At 39.4% G+C, this 22544-nt stretch overlaps 1 protein-coding gene and 1 non-coding gene across 2 annotated transcripts in view; one reads left to right on the top strand and one right to left on the bottom strand.

The window, feature by feature from the left end:
• CCDC158 (coiled-coil domain containing 158) overlaps window positions 1-22544 on the top strand; it is a 107324-nt gene that overhangs the window by 389 nt on the left and 84391 nt on the right. Inside the window, exons 2-3 of the mRNA XM_030819017.1 lie at window positions 14881-15023; window positions 22004-22221. Of these exons, the coding sequence (XP_030674877.1) occupies window positions 14954-15023; window positions 22004-22221 (288 nt within the window). The 5' untranslated portion in view covers window positions 14881-14953. The remainder of the gene's footprint in view (window positions 1-14880; window positions 15024-22003; window positions 22222-22544) is intronic.
• Window positions 16027-16097, bottom strand: LOC115836815. The gene has a single exon (XR_004031824.1). It is a non-coding gene; the product is annotated as a small nucleolar RNA SNORD50 (small nucleolar RNA).

Genomic DNA, 22544 nt, shown 5'->3' with positions numbered 1-22544 from the left:
GAGGACTTAGTGTTATCTAGTATGTTATGAGTGAGCCACTTTAGACCTCCACCATTTATTAAATAGGGCCTCTTGTGATCCACTCGTCCCCCAGCTAGATGGCCCCAAATTATATGGTAGGCCGAGCAGTGGCCACTCAAATATGTCAGGTCCTAATCCCTGAAACCTATAAATGTTATCTTATAAGGGAAAAGTGCCTTTGCATACGTGATTAAGTAGCTTGAAATGGAGAGATTATCGTGAGTTATCTAGGTGGGTCCTAAATGCAAACGCAAAGGTCCTAAGAGAGAGAGAGAGAAGCAGATTTGATATAGGCCGAAGAGAAGGCAATATGACCACAGAGGCAGATATTGGAGTGATGTAGCCACAAGTCACCAAATGCCTGGCAGTCAGCAGAGCTAGAAGAGGCAAGGAACTGATTCTCTTGCAGAGCCTCCAGAGGGAGGGAGGGAGCCCTGCCAACACCATGCTTTCTTTCCCATGAGACTGATTTTGGACTCCTGGCCTCCAGAATTATGAAAGAATAAGTTGCTATTGTTTTAAGCTACCGAGTTTTGATAATTTGTTATGGAAACTGTAGGGAACTAATACATATGAGCATGCTCATAAATCACATAGCATGCTGTACTGATGAATAGTTTACAGGTCTTCAGCTGGGGCAGTAGTGGGGTACAGTAGTGGAGATCACTGTATATTTATCTGAATCCTGTAAATCCTAAAGAAAGGATTTGAGTAGGGAATTTGGTAAGAAAAGAAATTTAAGTGGTGCATAGGAAGGAGGTAGTCTGGCATTTAAAGCAATTTTTTAAGAGTATTCCTATTAATATATCACTATTTGCTCTGGCTAAAAAGAATAAAGGTAAAAAGTGGCAAAGGCGTTGTCCTTACCTTAGCTGAATCATTGTTGATTATCCATCATGTGTATATCAAGTAAGAGTTGCAGACACCTGGGGATTGAGGTCCAGACCTGGGGAAAAGAGGGAATGCAGAAGTGCTTCCATGTGTTAAAATATGGCTAAAAGCAACCGCTAGTCATCTGGAATAAAGACACTTTGGAGTTTTCAGGATACAGGAAAATTCAGTGTTCAAGTTTAATGATTCACTTCTGGGACCCAGGCAGCTAATTTACACTTCCCACTTTCCTTGATATGGTTTGGCTGTATCCCCACCCAAATCTCATCTTGAATTGTAGCTCTCACAATTCCCATGTGTTGTGGGAGGGACCCAGTGGAAGGTAATTGAATCATGGGGGCAGGTCTTTCCTGTGCTGTTCTCATGATAGTGAATAAGCCTCACAAGATCTGATGGTTTTATAAAGGGGAGTTCCCCTGCACAGCTCTCTCTTGCCTGCCGCCATGTAAGACTTCCCTTGCTCTTCCTCCATGATCGTGAGGCCTCCCCAGCCATGTGAAACTGTGAGTCCATTAAATCTCTTTTTTCTTTATAAATTACCCAGTCTTGGGAATGTCTTTATCAGCAGCGTGAAAACAGACTAATACACTCCCCACATCTGCTCTTTTCAAACTGCTTTATAGGGTATAATTTACATACCATAAAATTCACCTGTTTTAAGTGGACAGTCCAGTGATTTTTAATAAACTTACTGAATTGTACAATCAGCAGACAATTCAGTTTTAGAACATTTCCATCATCCAAAAATGATCCCTTGTACCCTTCTGTAGTCAATCCCCATTCCCAACCCTAGCACCATCTACTTTTAATGACTGGCCTACTTCAGAGTTGGGTTTTAGTCCCTTTGTTGGACTGCTCCAATGGCTTTATAACTGGCCCCAGCTTCTCCTAGTGTATTCTCTACTCAGCCACTGGAGGATCATATGCCCTTGATTAAAATCCTCCAGTGCTTTGCGTTGCATTTAGAATAAGCCCCAGAGTCTTCAGTAGGTGGTCTTTTCAAGGCACCATGAGCTTTATCTCCGCCAACCTCACTGACATCTTCTCAGGATAGTGTAGGAAAGGAAGTGATAAGCACAGTGTTCCTTTTGGCATGACACATAGTTGGCCTCCATTAGAAGTCCTCTCATCCCCACTTAGCTACCCTGCAGCCTCATTAGCCTTCTTCCTTGGGAGTCAGTGAACACTGAGCTCTTCTCATTTTTGGGCCTTTGTGATGGCATTTCTTTTAAGAAGTTACCCCTGGCCCCTGTGAGGCTGACCCCTTTCTGTCATTCAGTTCCACATCACCTCCTTAGAAAGGCCTTCCCTCACCTACCCTAACTAGAAGAGCTGTGTTAGTCTGTTTTCACGCTGCTAAGACATACCCGGGAGTGGGAAGAAAAAGAGATTTAATTGGACTTACAGTTCCACGTGGCTGGGGAGGCCTCAGAATCATGGTGGGAGGCAAAAGGCACTTCTTACATGGCGGCAGCAAGAGAAAATTACCTCCCCCTGGGTCCCTCCCATGACACATGGGAATTCTGGGATATACAGTTCAAGTTGAGATTTGGGTGGGGACAGAGCCAAACCATATCAGGAGTCTCAACTCCCTCTCTTTTTATACCACTATCCTTTGTTATTTTCTTTATTGTACTTGACAACTCTCCAAAATTACATTTGTGATTTTTTTCCCCTTAATGCCTTTCTTTCCCCATTGGAATATAAATTCACGAGGGTGGAAACTTGATTGGTCTTGATTTTAAACAGCTCTATTTCTAGTATTTATAGAAACACTATATTCATAGCAATAACATATTGTAAACTATCTAAATGCCAGCAACAGTAATTAATAGTTATCAAAGGCTTGCTACGTGCGTCAGGCCCTGTGCTAAGTGCTTTGTATGCATGAATTCTTTAGTTGAAGCTTGCCACTTTTGATATGGGAAGAGTAAGGGGAGCATGTCCTCCAAATATAGTCCTCTGCATTATTTTTTCAGAGACATTGGGTGGTTTTCTTTTTATCTTATTAGAATGTTGAAATTTAAAACTGGATCAATGTGCATTGCCACCAGTAATATCCCTAAAAGCCAAACTGGAGAGGTTTTTGCCAGAAGGGTAAGGAGGGACAAAAAGAACAGTACAAATAAAAGCAGAGTCCTAAAAGAGCATGACCCACTGAGGACACAGCAAGTAAGACATCTGCTGGGGCACAATGTATGTCAGGGGAGTGGCCAGAGAATGAACTGGTAAGTGGGTTAGGCCAGATCTAAAGAACAAGCCTAAGAGTGCTAGTCTTAGTTCAAACCTTAGTCTTTGAGCAAGACAGCAAGATGGCTCTGGTTTTATAGGAAACTTTTAATGATTTTAAGAAACTAAAGCTAGAAAGATCATCTTGAGATACTTTGTAGTAGGCCTGTCAAGAGCTGATGAAAGCATAAAAATACAACGGGAGTAAAATGAACTAAGTTGCATATTCAAGAATTCTGTCCTTATGACTTGTGACCCCACCTAAGTCTTCTTTACTGAGTTAAAAGATATTACAAATTTAAACTTAACAGAATATGGTGATTAACTGGATATGGAATTTGAATTGATGAAGATATTTGAAACACCCAAGAAAGAAGGTTTAGTGAGGAGATGAAAAGAGCAGATTTGGGATAAGATGAATTTAATACGACTGTAAACATATATGCAGAAATGTTAAAGGAAAGAAACTTAGCTGGGAATGGTGGCTTATCCCTGTCCTAGCACTTTGGGAGGCTGGGACAGAGAGATCCCTTGAGTTCAGTAGTTTAAGACCAGCCTGGGCAACATGGCAAAACCCTGTCTCTACTAAAAATACAAAAATTAGCCAGGCATGGTGGTGTGCGGCTGTAGTCCCAGCTACTTGGGGGGCTGAGGTGGAAGGATCACTTGAGCCACCACTGCACTGCGGCCTGGGTGACAAAGTGAGACCCTGTCTCAAAAAAAAGAAAGAAAAAAGAAAAGTAAAAACTTTATTCTAATTTATCTAGAGCCAAACATTTTTAACAAAATAGCATGAAACTTGCTGGAAGCAGTAGAATTGTTCCTATCTGGCTTTGCTGTTGACTGACATCACCTGTGAGAAGTCATCATATTTTGGGTCAGCTTTTTGTTGGATGTTTTCCATGGGAAATCATAGAATGTCCTAATTGGAGAAGATTTTAGAGATTTTTCTAGTCCAACACTCTACCCAAGAAAGAATACCAGTGGCAGTTGCCATTTCAACAAGTGCTCACCCATTCTTATCTTCAACACCTCTCAAGGAAGCCCTCCACATATATATTCAGGGTGCTCTAGTCTTTAGAAAATCCATCTCCACCTTGAACTAAACTCTGCCTCTCTTTACTTCCATTCATTAGTCTGAATTCTGCACATAGAATATATTCATTTTTTTCTTTTCCTTTTTTTTTTTTTTTTTTTTTGAGACAAGGTCTCACTCTGTTGCCCAAGCTGGAGTGCAGTGGTGTGATCACAGCTCACTGCAGCCTCAACCTCCTGGGCTGAGGTTATACTCCCACCTCGGCCTCCTGAGGAGCTGGGACTACAGATATGGACCACCATACCCAGCTAATTTTTAAAATTTTTTGTAGAGACAGGATCTCACTGTATTGTCCAGCCTGGTCTCAAACTCCTGAGGTCAAGCAGTTCTCCCTCCTTGGCCTCCCAAAGTGCTGGGATTACAGGCTCATTCATTTTTTTAAATATGGAAAAACTGCTTACATTCCACCAAGATATTCCAAAAATCTTGGTTGTTTATCATTTCGGTATACCTGCTTAAAATATGTAGACCTGTTTTGACTCACCAGACAGAAGTTTCTCTACCCAATTACTTCTCTAACCAAGCACAAGTGATGTTGCCTGGTCAAAAGCATTTCCAAACAGTGAAAAGCAGTTAAAATGGTCAGAAGATATTTAGCTGGTCTATTTAAGTCAGTTTGGACTCTACCTGGAGAAAGGTCAGGTCTGAGAATATTGATATTAGGTCATATGTGCCTGTAGGTTTACTTGCTACATTATCTTGATAGTGCCAATGAGATCCGTGCCAGTAAAATTACAATTGGGCCAATAGAGAGCATATAATTAAACACATTTTGTTGTAAAAACATGATTGAGATAAGTGCTATAGGCTATTTTTTTTTCTTTGAGATGGAGTCTTGTTCTGTCACCCAGGCTGGGGTGTGGTGGCACGGTCTCGGCTCACTGCAACGTCTGCCTCTCATGTTCAAGCAATTCTCCTGCCTCAGCCTCCCAGGTAGCTGGGATTGCAGGCACATGCCACCATGCCCAGCTAATTTTTGTATTTTTAGTAGAGACGGGGTTTCCCCATGTTGGTCTCGAATTCCCGGCCTCAAGTGATGCGCCCACCTCAGCTTCCCAAAATACTGAGATAACAGGCATGAGCCACCATGCCCGGCCACTACAGGCTATTTTTAAAAATTTTTTTTGTAGAGGCAAGGTCTTACTATGTGGCCTAGGCTGATCTCAAACTCCTGGCCTCAAGCAGTCTTCCTACCTCAACCTCCCAAAGTGTTGGGATTACAGGTTTTAGCCACCATGCCTGGCCTGCTGTAGGCTATTAAAATGTACTTTCACATAGAAGGAAAAAATAACACTTCTTGTTGCCATTGTTATATGTGTGTTTTTACGTATTGCCAAGGTCTTAAGTGATGAACATGAATTTGTAAATTGAACTTTTGAAATAATAAATTTCAGTTAATGAAATATATATAAATGAGCAGATTTTAAATATTTTGTTTTTTCAGGTATTAATAGAATAAGTGTAAATAAGAATATCCAGAAGTTAAGGCAACTTTTGTTTTACTTCTAGTTATATTTAAGAATTGTGAACATATACAACTGATACACTATTTTATCTGTATCTATATCTGATTTGTTTTAGAAAACCTGAAGCCTTGAACTTGATGGATGCCTAGGCCAGAATATAAATATATCGTAGGCCTACAATATAAAAGCTGCAAGAGCTTTATCTTTGTGGTTTTCAGACTATGTTCAGTGGAGCCCTCTGTGTTCCATAGAGGTGTCTCTGGGGCAGAGAGGAGGGTGTGTGGGGCTCAGAAGATTTAAAGAAACATTTCCACTGCTTAAGAAGGGTTTGAAAAACACAACTGTAATTTCATTTAGTAAGGATGGAAATTGAGACTCAGAGATATGAAAAGGTCTGCCCATGCTCTCACAGTTAACCGATGACAGAATTAAGTTTCCTGACTCTAAGTTCTGTGCATCTTCCATATTGCCTCCCTGCTAGATGGTATTATGTACCAGTGAAATATGATCGTAAGTAGCTTAATTCCGTATTACATTATAATAGTCCCTGTGTTTAGTCAATGCAGATTAAACCCACTTTCTTTTGTTAGTGAGCCTATATGAAAACTTAATATTGCTCTTTATTATGGGAAAATGAGTTAGTTTACATACATTGCTTAAGTTATAAAGATAGTATTGGGATTTTGGGATGCTTTTTTGGTTTTTGTTTTTTTGAGATGGAGTCTTGCTCTGTCACCCAGGCTGGAGTGCAGTGGTGATCATGGCTCATTACAGCCTTGAACTCTTGGGCTCAAGGGATCCTCCCACCTCACCCTTCCACGCAGCTGGGACTACAGGCAAGTACCACCATGCCTGGCTAATTTTTTCATTTTTTGTAAAGACAGAGTCTCACTCTGTTGACCAGGCTGGTCTCTAACTCCTGGGCTCAAGTGATCTGCCCACCTTGGCTTCCCAAAGTGTTGCGATTACAGGTGTGAGCCACTGTGCCCTGCCAGATAGTATTGTTATACATGTTATTGCTATCCAATTATTTGGTACTTTGTATGTGTTGAGGCAGTTACTATGTAGGAAAGCCTGCAGTTACTGTGTAGGAAGGCCTGCACATGAGTTATCTCAGTTAACTCTTATTCTTTTGAGGTATATACTCTTTTACCTTTTAAGCTGTATACTTTTTATCTCCCTCATATAGTCATACAGAGGTTAAATATTGTTCTCAAGGTGGCACAGCTAGTAGATCACAGAGCTAGGATTACAACATCCAGAGACTTGAAAGAGTGTGATTGAGAAAACAGACACTGAGAGCATGTGAAGTTAATAAGCAGCTAACAACAATTCAGGTAGTACAATATTGTTCAACATGAATGGTTCTCCTTATTGTGTTTCTGAGATTGTACAGCCCAGATATGTTTATTTGAATCAGTCCTGAGGTACCTCAGAATTTCCCAAGGAAAACATAACTGCAGACTGGTTCTAGAAGAATACAGGTCAGTTCTGTAAGATGCCCAGTCTGAGGTTTCTGTGGAAGGTAGGGTGGTTCATCAACCTTGGAGCTTGAGTCAGTTGAAGAATCCAGGAATCTAAATAGAACATACATCATAAGTCATTTGCACCCAATCAAAATAGAACTTGGGCCAGGCGTGGTGGCTCATGCCTGTAATCCCAGCACTTTGGGAGGCTGAGGTGGGTGGATCACTTGAGGCCAGGAGTTCAAGACCAGCCTGGCCAACATGGTGAAACCCCATCTCTACTAAAAATACAAAAATTAGTTGGGCATGGTGCCACACGCCTGTAATCACAGCTACTCAGGAGTATGAGGTGGGAGAATGGCTTGAACCTGGCAGGTGGAGGTTGCAGTGAGCCGAGATCGTGCCACTGCACTCCAGCCTGCGCGACAGAGCAAGACTGTCTCAAAAAAAAAAAAAAGGTGGGGGGATTCTAAATCAGTTATTTATTCTATGATAGTCACAGGAGAGGTCCGCCTTAAGTAGTAGCCATACAAAAAGAAATCAAGGTGAGGATTATTCACACTAGGAAAAGTATAAGTGCACATCCACCAGGGCCTTTCGAATCCAAGGAGCAGGAGTCAGAACCCAGGAGATACTTTTAAATGCTTTATCTCAACTATATAACAAAGCCTAAGGCTTTAGGGAATTTTCCTCCAAAAGTCCCCTCTTTGTGGTCTGTGGTTTCTTAGACCTTTTTTTTTGGCGACATTCCAATCAAATAACTAGAGCAGAATAGTTACATAGATATTACTTTTTATTTTTATTTTTATTTATTTTTATTTATTTATTTTTTTGAGACAGAGTCTCGCTCTGTCACCCAGGCTGGAGTGCAGTGGCGTGATCTCCGCTCACTGCAAGCTCCACCTCCCGGGTTCATGCCATTCTCCTGCCTCAGCCTCCCGAATAGCTGGGAATACAGGCGCCCGCCACCACACCCAGCTAATTTTTTTATTTTTAGTAGAGATGGGGTTTCACCATGTTAGCCAGGATGGTCTCTATCTCCTGACTGCGTGATCCGCCCACCTCGGCCTCCCAAAGTGCTGGGATTACAGGTGTGAGCCACCACGCCCAGCCTAGATACTACTTTTATAGAAATGTAAGGCTCCTTTTAATGTGAACCTGTTCATAATTTTAAATCAGGCAGAACTGTTCATAATAGACCTTCGGCATATCAGAAGAGGCCAAGATCTCACCTCTGTATTTTACTCAGAGATTTAAAATAAACACTTGTAAGTTCATGTTATGATCCCCAATTCAACCAAGAGCAGAGTTTTTTTTTTTTTTTAACAATTTTATCATTTATTGAAGCAAAAAAACTTGCTTTTTCTAGAAATCTTTAATGATTTCATAAGCTTTATGCCTGAAAATAGGAAAAATATTTCTTTTTTTTTTTTTTTTTTGAGACAGAGTCTTGCTCTGTCACCCAGGCTGGAGTGCAGTGGCACGATCTCGGCTCATTGCAAGCTCTGCCTCCTGGGTTCACACCATTCTCCTGCCTCAGCCTCCCAAGTAGCTGGGACTACAGACGCCCGCCACCACGCCCGGCTAATTTTTTGTATTTTTAGTAGAGACGGGGTTTCACCGTGTTAGCCAGGATGGTCTTGATCTCCTGACCTCGTGATCCACCCGCCTCAGCCTCCCAAAGTGCTGGGATTACAGACGTGAGCCACCACGCCCGGCCACAGGAAAAATATTTCAATTCCTATAGTGTCACAAAAGTAGAGAAACACTGATGACTTGACCAAATTGAGGATATATAGTCAGTCTAAAATAGTGAAAATGAATTACAAATATTATTTAAATGCAAATTTTCATTACTCTAAAATACACACAAAATAACTACCAGCATTGGCAACAGAGGTACTAAGCATCCTCTTTACAAATAAATGGTTGTTTTAAAATTCTTGTTTAAACCCCATCAAAAAGTGGGCAAAGGATATGAACAGACACTTCTGAAAAGAAGACATTTATGCAGCCAAAAAACACATGAAAAAATGCTCCTCATCACTGGCCATCAGAGAAATGCAAATCAAAACCACAATGAGATACCATCTCACACCAGTTAGAATGGCGATCATTAAAAAGTCAGGAAACAACAGGTGCTGGAGAGGATGTGGAGAAATAGGAACACTTTTACACTGTTGGTGGGACTGTAAACTAGTTCGACCATTGTGGAAGACAGTGTGGTGATTCCTCAGGGATCTAGATCTAGAAATACCATTTGACCCAGCCATCCCATTACTGGGTATATACCCAAAGGACTATAAATCATGCTGCTATAAAGACACATGCACACGTATGTTTATTGCTGCACTATTCACAATAGCAAAGACTTGGAACCAACCCAAATGTCCAACAATGACAGACTGGATTAAGAAAATATGGCACATATACACCATGGAATACTATGCAGCCATAAAAAATGATGAGCCCATGTCCTCTGTAGGGACATGGATGAAGCTGGAAACCATCATTCTCAGCAAACTATCACAAGGACAAAAAACCAAACCACATGTTCTCACTCACAGGTGGGGATTGAACAATGAGAACACATGGACGCAGGAAGGGGAACATCACACACCGGGGCCTGTTGTGGGGTGGGGGGAGCGGGGAGGGATAGCATTAGGAGATATACCTAATGTAAATGACGAGTTAATGGATGCAGCTCACCATACAACATGGCACATGTATACATATGTAACAAACCTGCACGTTGTGCACATGTACCCTAGAACTTAAAGTATAATAAAAAAAAATGTATATATATATATATATATACATAAAGAAGTGAAACTCCTGACTACTCTGGGCACACTGCTTATGGGGTAGCCCTGCTGCACAAGGAGCAGTAAAAAATAATAATAATAAAATTTTTTAATTAAAAATTAAAAAAACAAAAATTCTTGTTTAAGTGAATAAACCTATGCTGTCTTCTGTAAACTATTAATTTTCTAAGAAAAAAATTCCCCTTTGAAGGACTGCTGCTTTCCAACAGCCTGTTATGAATAACACAAGCATTCATCATGAGTTATGATGAATAATGCAAGCATTCATCATCTTACGTCGAAGTAGACAAGTGTGGTTTCCACATCAGAATATTCTAAAGCCAAACCTTCCTCTTTCTTCTTTTCTCTACTCTCTTAGTTTCAGTTCTGCTTACCTTGATCTTGGATGCTGTTTCCTGCTTAATACTAAAGTCTTTGATAGTGAATTACTATATGATTTGCCAGTATTTGGTTGTGGTTCTATACCTGTCCTACTCCTTCCTTTATGCTTCTGATTGATCGCTAATTCATGATAATATTACTCAGCAATTTGAAGTCTCTTAGTGTCATTCATTATCCTGAAGAATCCCAAAATGTATCATGTTAGTGTATCAGTAAAGTTATACAACAAACATTCACAATGAAACTCGTTTAAATGAGAAGGCATGTTTCTTGTACACAGCATAGAGTCGTTTTTTATAAGCCAATTTGAAAATCCTTTTCTTTCAGTAGGCAAGGTTTTTTTTTCCTGAAGTAGCAGTCTCTTCTATTTAGAACATTTAAATTGCCTAGCAATCTTGACTAACATTCTATTTGTTGTAATTCTTTATGGAATATCTCCCTACCTACTACTTACTTCCTAAAAAACGATAGCATGAAACATATTAAGGTAGATATGCTCTATCGTTAATTGTAGTTTTGACAGGTGGCATCTCAGTAATCAAAAGGAAGAAAACGTGAGTGAAATAAAAATGAATTCCGTTTAATAAAAACTGTTAAGCTCAGAGTTTTTTAAAATTTTTAAACACTTTATGCTTACAATCATGAATTAATGTAAAAATGATAAGCAGTGTGTTACGTGATCTTCCTCTTCCCATCACTTTAGTGGTCCTCACCCACATCTATTTCGTTTTGTTTTTTAAAGAATCAAGATTTTGATTCATGAATTTGACTTATTGTTTTTCTTTTTTCCATCTTAATTTCTGCTTTTGTATTTATTATTTCCTACTTGTGCTTTCTTTTAGTTCACCCATTTTTCTGTTTTTGTGTTAGAAACTTAATTAATTTACTTTTATTATTTCATTTTTATTGATATAGGTGTCCAGGGCTGAGAATTTTCATCTTTTTACTATTTTAATGTATGTCACAGATTGATATGTACTATTTTCATTATTATTTTTCAGAAATTATTTAATTTCAGCTTGTATTTCCCTTATCACACAAGAGTTGTTTAACAGAAGGCCTTTTAATTTCCAGGTGGAAAGACCTTTTTAATTTGGAGATTTTGATTTTAATTTTTAGCTTTATTATACTGTGACCAGAAGATGTTGTTTGTAACATTTCTACTTTATGGAACCTACTGATCTTTTATTTGTGCCCTAGAATATGACTGATTTTTGTGAATGTGTCATGTGCCCTTGGAGAGGAAAGTATATTGTCTGTTATCAAAGTATAGTGTTTAGTATATAGCCAAAAGGTCTACCTTAGTGATTAGTTCTTCTAAATCTTTTACATCTCTACTTATTTTTTGTCCACTTGGCCTATCTCATACTAATTGTCTGTTAAAGCCTCCCATTATTACTGTGTTTGCAGTTCTTACCGTATCTTCTGTGGATTTATGCTTTATCCAAGTGATCGCTGTGTTATATGGTACATATCTTTATTGTGCAATGTGGCTTTTAACTTCAAGTGCATTGCACTTTGTTTTAGTTAATGCTCTCTGGCTTGAAGACAACTTAGTCTGGTATTAGGATTTTAATCCATGCTTTCTTGTTGTTTTCAGTTGCCTGGCAAATTTTTGTTCATCCTTTTATTTTTAGTCTTTTTGAATCTCTGTGTGTGTTTTTAGGCATACTTTTTTGTACATAGCAGAGTTGTTTTTTTAAAAGTCAATTTGAAAATCCTTTTCTTCCAATAGGCAAGTTAAGTCCTCTTACATTTATCAACATGATTGTTTGATCTAAATTCTGTGGTACTTTTTTCACATCATTATATTATCTTGTGCGTGTAATTACTGAATGTGTTATATTTGCTAGAGTTTCTTTATTTGGCGTTTCTTCTTTATGTTTCCCTTTAAAATTCTTTGTCATTTAAGAAGGTTTGTATTTTTACTCTAGTGATTACTTTTGTACTTATGCTTTTTATAGTGCACTTTTAAACCCCCTTTTTTTACTTGACCTTTTACTTTTTCTCAGTTTTAAGTGGTGTCCTTTGACTACTGTCTATTCCATTTATAACAGTCAATGGTCTTTTACTTTCCGCTGTTCTCCCTCTTCCTTCCGTTTTTAGTTACATTTATTCTCCTTTGTCATGCACATAATATTTATATCACTGTTCAGTGCCATTACCTCACCTTTGTTTTTCTCAACTCTGTAATTGAATATTTAAATATTCACCATTAGTCCCCTTGCAGTTTTCCCAGTCTTGTTTTTTAAATGTTTGTCTTTCTCCTTTTTTTCAAATTTACTTTTAAAAATTTAGAACCTACACAAAACCTTGAAGATCTTCACCAGTTGTAGACACTGACACATTTTACAGTGGTCTTTTTGTGAATGAGGCTCATCTTCTCTAGTAGAATCCTCAGCAGAGGCACACAGCACAGTGTCCCGGTACAGTCAAAACTGCTTTTTTGTGGCTTCAAACCTTTTGAAGGACATCTTGGCTGGCTCTAATATCCTTGGTTTGTCCTTTCTTTCCCTTCTTGAAAGTACTACTCCACTCTTGCGTTACTGTGTGTATTGTTTTTTAATAACCTGGTGCCAGTCTAATCTTCTTGCTTTTGTAAATTTCATCTTTTTTGCCTGGAGGCACTGAGGATTTTTTCATTATCTTTAAAGTCTTAATATTGTTTTACTAGTGTATGTCTCAGAGTTTATCATTCTTGATCACTTTTCCCTGGTATGGAAAATGTGTAGATTCAGGTCGTTATTTCTAGAAAATTTTCTTGGATTATAGTTTTAAATAATAGTTCTGTTTCATGTTTTTCCTTTAGGAAACCCAGTTACATTATATTCAACCTCATTTACATATCTTCAATTTCAGTCCTCTCTCACTCTTTTTTTTGTTTTGTTTTCTTTTCTTCCTTTTTGTGGAGAATGGGGTCTTGCCCTATTGCCCAGGCAGGTCTTGAACTCCAGGGTTCAAGCTATCCTCCTGCTTCTGCATCTCTAAGTGCTGGGATTACAGGCGTGAGCCCCCACGCCCAGCTCTCATCCTTTTTACTTCTTTATTTTATTTTTTATTCTCATGGTGGCTTTCCTGATTTTCTTCAGTGCCTTTATTAAATTTTTATTACAACCTGTCATTGCTTGTGTACTTTGTGATTCAGTTTTTATTTCTGATATAATTTTGTGTTTTATTTCTCTGTCTTTCCTAACTTTAATCAACTCTCATTTCATCACTTCCTGTTTGTTTGTTTGCTTGTTTTGTTTCTTGTCCATTTTTATTCTTTGGCTTTACATTTCTAATTCAGGGGTGATTTTTCATACCCTTAAATTCTTGTTTGAGCCTACTGGGTTCAGTTTGGAGTATTATGTTTCAGTTTTCTTTGGCTTCATATTTGTTGTTTGTGGGAGAGACTTTTCATCAGCAGAAAAGATTGTATTCATGTTTTCTGACATTTTGCAGTAGATATAGTCTGCTTTTATCGATTCCTATTCATTTTGTGGACAAGGTTCCTACTTTGAGACTGCCTTCTGCCATGCAGTTTCTTTATGGGTAGTGGTGTTGGGTGGGAAGGGTGGACGAAGGGTGGTGTATCTAGCTTGTGTTTAATTTCTGCTGGTTCCTTAGTGTTTCTCTCTCATTTCCTTCTTTCCTTTGACTGCCATGTCCCTAGGGGAGACCATTTTTTCTCTCTATATCTCATTCACCCCAAGAAACACTGCTTCTCTGAGGCCGCTACTCCCTCAAACTCTTACCCCATTGTCAGGGCTATGGACTATCTAGTTCCAACCTGTGCTTAATATTTTGGCCTTTACTTTTTCACCTCTGGGGGTGAATTTATCTGTACTTTTTCTGTCTTCTGCTTACCTCTTCCCTCCCATTTTCTGTACCCCTAGGCTTGTAGTGTTGGTAGGTGGGCCGCGGGAATTGTTTTGGAAAAAGCTTTTCCCTCTACTTGCAGATTATTTGAAGGTTGTGGTACTCTCTGCCTTCCAGTGATGCTAGGGGTGTGGAGTCCCTGGTTGATTTTATGGTTATTTGGGAGGAGGACAGGAAGATTTGAAGTCAGACCACCACCATTGTTCTCCACATTTAGAATTCTCCTCTTAGCTTAAATGAAAATTGTGAGCACTATTTGACATCAAAGAAGTTCTTCAACTTTTATTAGTGACTTCTATTTTGATTTGTGGTTTTTGCTAAGGAGATATTTTCTTCCATTATTTGACAGTGTAACTTTATGAGCAACCTGTACCCCAAATCAGAGCACTAATTACCACAATAATTAGTTTCTTATTTTCAGGTTGTCTTTAATAATCTACTTGGCCATTAAAATCAATAATTTTCACCATAAGATTGTATTCACTTATTAATTTTATGTAATATAATGTATTTCTGTATAAATAATTTTTCTGGAGAAGAAATTATTACTAAATTTCAAATGTTAAAAAGTCAGTTCCTGTTCTTCTATGAACTTTTTTCACATAGTACCTTGTTAATAAAGATTGAATCTCTGTCTTTCATAGACAGGAACCAAAAGAACCAAAGAGGGAACCATTCATACTTCAAGATCTCTAAGAAAAAGTAGCAGTATTTAATATGGAATCAAAAGCTTGTGAATCAAATAATGAAGATCTTTTATCAAGTAGTGGTGTCACATCTAGTGGAGGTATGTGCTGTTTATAAAACAAAATGGGAAAAAAATAGAATTAACCAATCTTCATGATATTCATTCAAGCTGCTGTTTCTAGTATGTTTTGTTTTTAACCTTGTGGGTTACAGACCATGATCATGAATGTCTTACCATATTGTTTATAATTCTACTTTTTGAAGGAGAGATTCCCTTGTCTTTTAAGGAATTTTTTTGTTTTAAAAAATGTTTCTACATTGAGGTACTTCAGCCTCAACATGCACCATGCCTCCCTAATGCCTTCTCTTCCTCCTGTGTCTTCCTAGTCTGCCTTCCTTGGTCTGCCCTAAGTCAGAATTTTGTATCATTTCATTTCTTTTTCCTCACCTGCTGCTACATCCAGTCAGGTACTGAGGCCCTGCTGATTTTACCTTTGAAATGTCTCTTGAATCCATTTTTTCCCTCTCCATTTCCATTACTGGTGTTCTGGTTCAGGCCCCCATCACTTCTGATCCAAATTATTTCAATCAAAAGGTGATTCCTATGTCAGGAAAACAGACACAGATGGAATAAATAGTTGGAATTTAATACAGGGAATGGTTACATAGGTGTTGAAAGAGCTGCAAAGCCCAGAGGGATGAAACAACACAGAAATTACCAACTGCAGGAAGCTGCTACCAACCATGCCTTTGGCTAGAAGGACAATGAGGAAAGCAGCTGTTGCAAAGGCGTGGAAGCTAGAGGTAGAAACACAGAGAGGGCTGCCTGGAAGGAGCTGAAGCCACCACTATCTACCAGATCATCATCTGAGACAGTGAGAGGACCATGACCTTGGCTTCCCCTCTTCTGCTGCTTCCAGCTCTTCTGCCAGCTCTTCCCATTGCAAACCTACCTGGAAGAGAACTAGAAAGGGAACCTACAACACTCAACAGAGAAGGGGAAGGACAAAGAATGCATTCAAGGGCAATCAGGCAAATGACCTGCACTTTCCCTTCCTTGCCCCTCTCTCCTCATTCTTTTTTTCTTTTCAATTTAATGGTCTATCTCAGAAGCCAGATTCATACAAGTTTTTTCTAGTAGAAATTCAGGTTCGAAATAGGATAATCACAGATGTAACTCATTCTTTTAGTGCATGCAGAGGTTATTCTCAGTTACTGATCTGTTGTTTTACTGGTCTGCTTAGAAACGTTTCTTTCAGCACCATTATTTTATAACATTTCTGCTTCTCACGATGCTCATATATCCTAAAATGCCATTGTCATCTCCATCTTACTACACCCATCTCCCCTGCCCACCTCCACTTGCTCACTTCCTACATAGCCACATCCTCATACTCATTATTGGCACTGGCACTTAGATCATGGGTTGTCGCTCCCTGCTCAGGTGCATCATCATCCAGTAATACCGTCCTCATGGGTGACCCATCTGAGATCTTAGACTTACAGCTTTTTGACCTCTTAAATTCTTATTATTTTAACCTTCACTCTAGTTAACCACTCCCTTATTTTGGATTTTATTACCAAGAACTGATAGACTTCTGAAATTCAACCTCCTGTCTTTTATTTTTTTAACAAACTCAAGATTTTATTGTCTTCATAATAAAAGATGACACTGAGAACTGGATCACTTGGCCCTTTCTTTTCATATCTCAAGCTACTTCAAGAGGCTTGCATCTCTTTTTTTTTTTTTTTTTTGAGACGGAGTCTCGCTCTGTCGCCCAGGCTGGAGTGCAGTGGCGCGATCTCGGCTCACTGCAAGCTCCGCCTCCCGGGTTCACGCCATTCTCCTGCCTCAGCCTCTCCGAGTAGCTGGGACTACAGGCGCCCGCCACCACGCCCGGCTAATTTTTTTTGTATTTTTAGTAGAGACGGGGTTTCACCGTGGTCTCAATCTCCTGACCTCGTGATCCGCCCGCCTCGGCCTCCCAAAGTGCTGGGATTACAAGCGTGAGCCACTGCGCCCGGCCGCTTGCATCTCTTAGTTGCCAGCGTTCTCTTAGATCTGCAGCTGGGTTCAATGCACTCAAGGCCTCAGCACAATCTTCTTGATCGTTTTAGTCTTTTTCCAGAAAATTGACTTAGTCTGCCCACCATAGCCACTCTGCTTCCTGTCATCATGCTGCTTTCTCTGGGCATGCAGAGAATCCTTGCCCTTCTTTTACTGTGTCACTTGGTGGAGTTGGTGCTTGCCACACTTTTTACAGAAAGTCTGGTGGGTTTTTGGGAACATTCACCATGCTTGTGGGAGTGCTACTGGCAAAGAAGTTTGTTTTTCTTTTAACCTCCTATCTTTCAACCATCTCACTCCCTTATTCCTAGAGTACACCTATTTTCTGCACGTGAAAGTAGTGGACCCATATCAAAAATCACTTTTTGAGATTTTAAACACTTAAATGTTTTAGATCCACACCTTGAGACTCTGATTCAGTAGGTCTAGAGTGGAGCTCAGGCACCGCTGGGTTTTTTTTAAAGCTCCCCAGGTGATCCTGCTTTATAACAAAGATTGGGAACAACTGCTTTAGGTTCTGCCATTTTCTCCAAAATTATCAACCTCTTTCTATCTTCACTTTCTTTTGTATCATTCCTTATTTCAGCCAGTCACTTGCCAGTATTCTCAACTTCCTTTCCCCTTCATTATTCTCTTGCACTCTTACAGGAAAAACCAATTCCTTATCAGGCTGACTGCCTTCCCCATTATTCAACGGGCTGCTGCAAGATTTTGAATTTGCTAGGGAAAGTACACAAATGTGGATTTTCCACTTCAAAGTTAGTCTCTTATCTCAATTGGATGCTGCTAAGAAACCTTTCTCATGATCTTAGCCAGGTATCTTTCCAGTTTTCCTTAATGCTTATTTCAAAATCACACCACTCTTTTTTTTTGAGGGGGGGGTGGGTAGTGCAGAGGGAGGAGTATGAGTTTTTTTTTTTACTATTATACTTTAAGTTCTAGGGTACATGTGCACACCGTGCAGGTTTGTTACATATGTATACATGTGCCATGTTGGTTTGCTGCACCCATTAACTCGTCATTAACATTGGGTATATCTCCGAATGCTGTCCCTCCCCACTACCCCCACCCCATGACAGGCCATGGTGTGTGATGTTCCCCACCCTGTGTCCAAGTGTTCTCGTTGTTCAATTCCCATCTATGAGTGAGAACATGCGGTGTTTGGTTTTCCGTCCTTGCGATAGTTTGCTGAGAATGATGGTTTCCAGCTTCATCCATGTCCCTACAGAGGACATGGACTCATCATTTTTTATGGCTGCATAGTATTCCATGGTGTATATGTGCCATATTTTCTTAATCCAGTCTATCATTGATGGATATTTGGGTTGGTTCCAAGTCTTTGCTATTGTGAATAGTGCCACAATAAACATATGAAAATCACACCATTCTTAACTCCCTTCCCCTGTCTTCTTCTTTCTCACTCTCAGATAACATTATTTACTAATTTCTAGAGAAAATAGAAGCCCTATGCTGGTCCTCTCTTTTCTCCTCATATCTTGTGCTGAAGGCCCACTATTTTTCACAGTCCATGCCTCCTTCTCCCATAGCTCAATGGAAGAGTCAGCTTCTTAATTCACTACCCATGCTTTTCTTCTCACCCCCCACTGTCAACTCCTCTGCCCCTTCAGAGATCTGGCTCAGAAATCACCCTGCTCATTCATATCTTCAGCCTCTGTCTCTCCATTTGCACCTTTCCATCAATAAAAACATGCCAAGTCTCTCCCAATCTGAAAACACTAACAAATACATATAACACACAAACCAAAATGACAAAAACGCTTTTCCCCAAACTATCCTTTCCTGATCTCTCGTTCATAGCTGTGCCTTCTGAAAGAAAAATCTGTATTCCCTAGCTACATTTCTTCACCATCCATTCACTCTACAAGCTACTGTCTTACAGCTTTTGCTCCCAGTATTCCAATGAAATCACTCTGGCCAATGTAGCCAGATTCCCCCTCTGCTAAGTCCAGTGAACAGCTTTTTATTTATTTATTTTTTAATTTAATTTAATTTAATTTTAAGTTCTGGGATGCATGTGCAGGATATGCAGGTGTGTTGCATAAGTAAATGTGTGCCATCATGGTTTGCCACACCTATCAACCCATCACCTAGGTATTAAGCCCGAATGCATTAGCCATGTATCCTGATGCTCTCCCTCCTTCTGCACCCCAATAGGCCCCAGTGTGTGTTGTTCCCCTCCCATTTTTTTATTTGAAATGTTCTGAAGTTGTAGAGAAATGGAAAGAACAATACAGTGAACATCTTATATACTCTCCAACTGGATTCACCAGTTGTCCACATTTTGTCATATTTGCTTTATCTCTATACCTATAATATGTATCTTATTTTGCCAGACTATTTGAAAATTAGTTGAAAGCATCATGATTCTCGCTTTAAAACCTGAATGTGCATCTCCTAAGAATAAGGATGATTTTCTCAAACCACATTATTGTATCTAAGATAAATACTGTCAATACAGTATCATCTACTGTGTTCATACTTAAATTTCTCCAGTTGTCCTCCCAAAAAGTCTTAGGTATTTTTACTAATCTAGGAGCAAATCAAAGATCATGAATTGTATTTGGTTGTTTGATCTCCTTATTCTCTTTAAATTTATAACCATTCTCTCTCTCTCTCTCTGTATGTTTCTCATGGCATTGGCTTTAAGAGTTCAGACCAGTTATTATAGAATGTATCGTAGAATGTCCCCATTCTAGAATTTTAAAAATTGTTTCTCATGTTCAAATTTAGATTGTACTCATTTGACAAGAGTTTTACATAAGTTATGTATGCTTTTTTTTTTTTTTTTTTTTTTTTTTTTTTTTTGAGACAGAGTCTCACTTTGTCGCCCAGGCTGGAGTGCAGTGGCGTGATCTCAGCTCACTGCCACCTCCGCTTTCCGGGTTCAAACGATTATCATGCCTCAGTCTCCTAGGTAGCTGGGATTACAGGCATGCACCACCATGCCTGGCTAAGTTTTTGTATTTTCAGTAGAGATGGGATTTCACCATGTTGCCCAGGCTGGTCTTGAACTCCTGAGCTCAGGCAGTCCACCTGCCTTGGCCTCCCAAAGTGCTAGGATTACAGCCATGAGCCACCACACCCGGCCAAGTGATATATACTTTTACAGCCTACACCAGGGAACACATAATGCCACATCCCACTAATTGAAAGTTACATTTCCCCCTTTATAATTAATATGTAATCTGTAGTGTATCTTTTGAAAGCTTGTGAATATCCTGCTACTAAATAATCCTTCATCCAGTGGCTTTAGCATCAACTAAAGATCCGTGCCTAAATCAATTGTTACATTGATGATTTTCTAATTTTATCATAGTTATTAGCTAACATTCTTCAGGAATAAAACAGCTTTCCCTATTATCATTATAGAACCATCTTTTGTTTTTTTAATTCAAAGTGCTGTGATGCATTGCTGTCACTACTGTTTTTGATTCTCAGTTGTATCAAATTTGACCAGCCCCTTAAAGCTGGCTCCTGTGTCTTTCTAAAGGCATGGCCCCAATCTATTGCTTTCTGGCACATCAAAACGTTTCAGGCTCACCTTGTATTTTGCCTGTTCCCTCAGACCTGGATTCAACCATTTTGTTAGGAAGCCCTTGTTCCTTTTAGGAGGGAATCATATTTAGAAATCAAGATCAGGCATGCATATTGCTACTGAGGTGCCATTGTGTCTAGGACCTTTCAGTGGCTAAAGCTTGGAAGTAGATGTTTAAAAATCGTAAGTTAGAAGCACTGATAACTCAAGTTCAAATCCAATACCATAGAGTTCTTTCTTATCATTCATATTTGTGTCTTTCCTACAGTGAAAACACTAATTTCCAAAGACTTCAGTACATTTATTCATTTTCTGTCTTCTACAATACACATGAACTAGTTTCAGAATTATAACAACACTACCAACATTAACAACTTACTAAGTAACTAAGGCTGGCTGTACAGTGTTCTAATGTTAGCACTGTGTTCTAATGTTATTTGAAGGAACAATCTTCTTTTCTCTGTGAGGTGGTTATCAATTTCCCTATTTACTTAGGTTTACTTGTTTCTGTTAGTATTTAATTTGTTTTCATTTTGTTTTTAATTTTATTTTTGAATACATGTAACATTTATATGGCTCAGAAATAAAAACTTTGTAAACACTATGCTCTAAATAGAGTCTTGCTCCCATCCCTATCTGCACCACTCCACTCTGTTTCCACATATCTATACCCCATAGATAACTGCGTTTATGAGTTTCTGTTTTATTCTTCCAGGTGTTTTTTTTTTTTCCCCAAAATTAAGCAAATGCTACCAACACACATAAACACATACACTCTTCCTTCCCCTTTCTTACAAAGAGGAGGGAAATTAACCTCTACCTCCTCAAGGGAGGAATATCAAAGAATTTTTGGACATATTTTAAAATCACCACCAGTTTGCCCCCCGATCACAAATTATTTACATTTCACTAACAGCAAATTACATTCACCTTCTCCCAAGAAGGCCCCCAACAGTCTCATCCTGCTACAGCATCAGCTTAAGGCCAAAATTGCTTTATACCTTCACATGCGTATTTTCCCCTCGAGACCTTGATTTTCCTCAGGGTTCGAAAAGGGAATCAGTTAGCATAAAGTGTGCACAAAATTATTTTATGAAAAAGTTAATTAATGGGCCAGGTGTGGTGGCTCATGCCTGTAATCCCAGCACTTTGGGAGGCCGAGGCGGACAGATCACCTGAGGTCAGGAGGTCAGGAGTACGAGACCAGACCATGGTTTCACCATGGCTAACATGGTGAAACCCCGTTTCTACTAAACATACAAAAAATTAGCCAGGCATGGTGGTGTACTCCTGTAATCCCAGCTACTCGGGAGGCTGAGGCAGGAGAATCGCTTGAACCTGGGAGGCAGAGGTTGCAATGAGCAAGATAGCGCCATCGCACTCCAGCCTGGGCAACAAGAGCGAAACTCCTTCTCAAAAAAAAAAAAAGTTAATTAATGAATTCTTTAATATTTAGGTTCTTCAAGTCCGTTTTTTGTGTCATCTATTCGTGGTACAATAATTGAAAACACATCTTCAGCTGGGACTTTGACACAAGTTCCTTTTTTCCCTAAATATGAAGTGGAACTTAATTCTCCTAGAAAAATTATCCCGTCTCCTGGAAAGGAACACTTTGAACGTGTTTTGGAAGAATATTCACATCAAGTCAAAGATTTACAGAGAAGACTAAATGAAGTGAGTTGCCTTCTCTTCTAGCACCTGATGCTATTTGGGGGACAACAGTGGGGCCCAATATGTAGTTGTAAAGCCAGTTATACAACTTCCTGGAAGAAAAAACTAACAATGGGTTTATTGGTTAAATTCGTTAATTTGACCTGCGCCTTCTATTTTCAGTATTAAAATTGGACTAATGAAAAGTCTAGGGCCGGGCGTGGTGGCTCACGCTTGTAATCCCAGCACTTTGGGAGGCCGAGGCGGGTGGATCACGAGGTCAGGAGATCGAGACCACGGTGAAACCCCGTCTCTACTAAAAATACAAAAAAATTAGCCGGGCGTGG

Source organism: Nomascus leucogenys, chromosome 9 (genome assembly GCF_006542625.1).
Source record: "Nomascus leucogenys isolate Asia chromosome 9, Asia_NLE_v1, whole genome shotgun sequence".
In the NCBI taxonomy this organism is placed as follows: domain Eukaryota; kingdom Metazoa; phylum Chordata; class Mammalia; order Primates; family Hylobatidae; genus Nomascus; species Nomascus leucogenys.
Note: the sequence above shows the minus strand (reverse complement) of the source record. Positions and strands in the feature narration are given on the sequence as shown.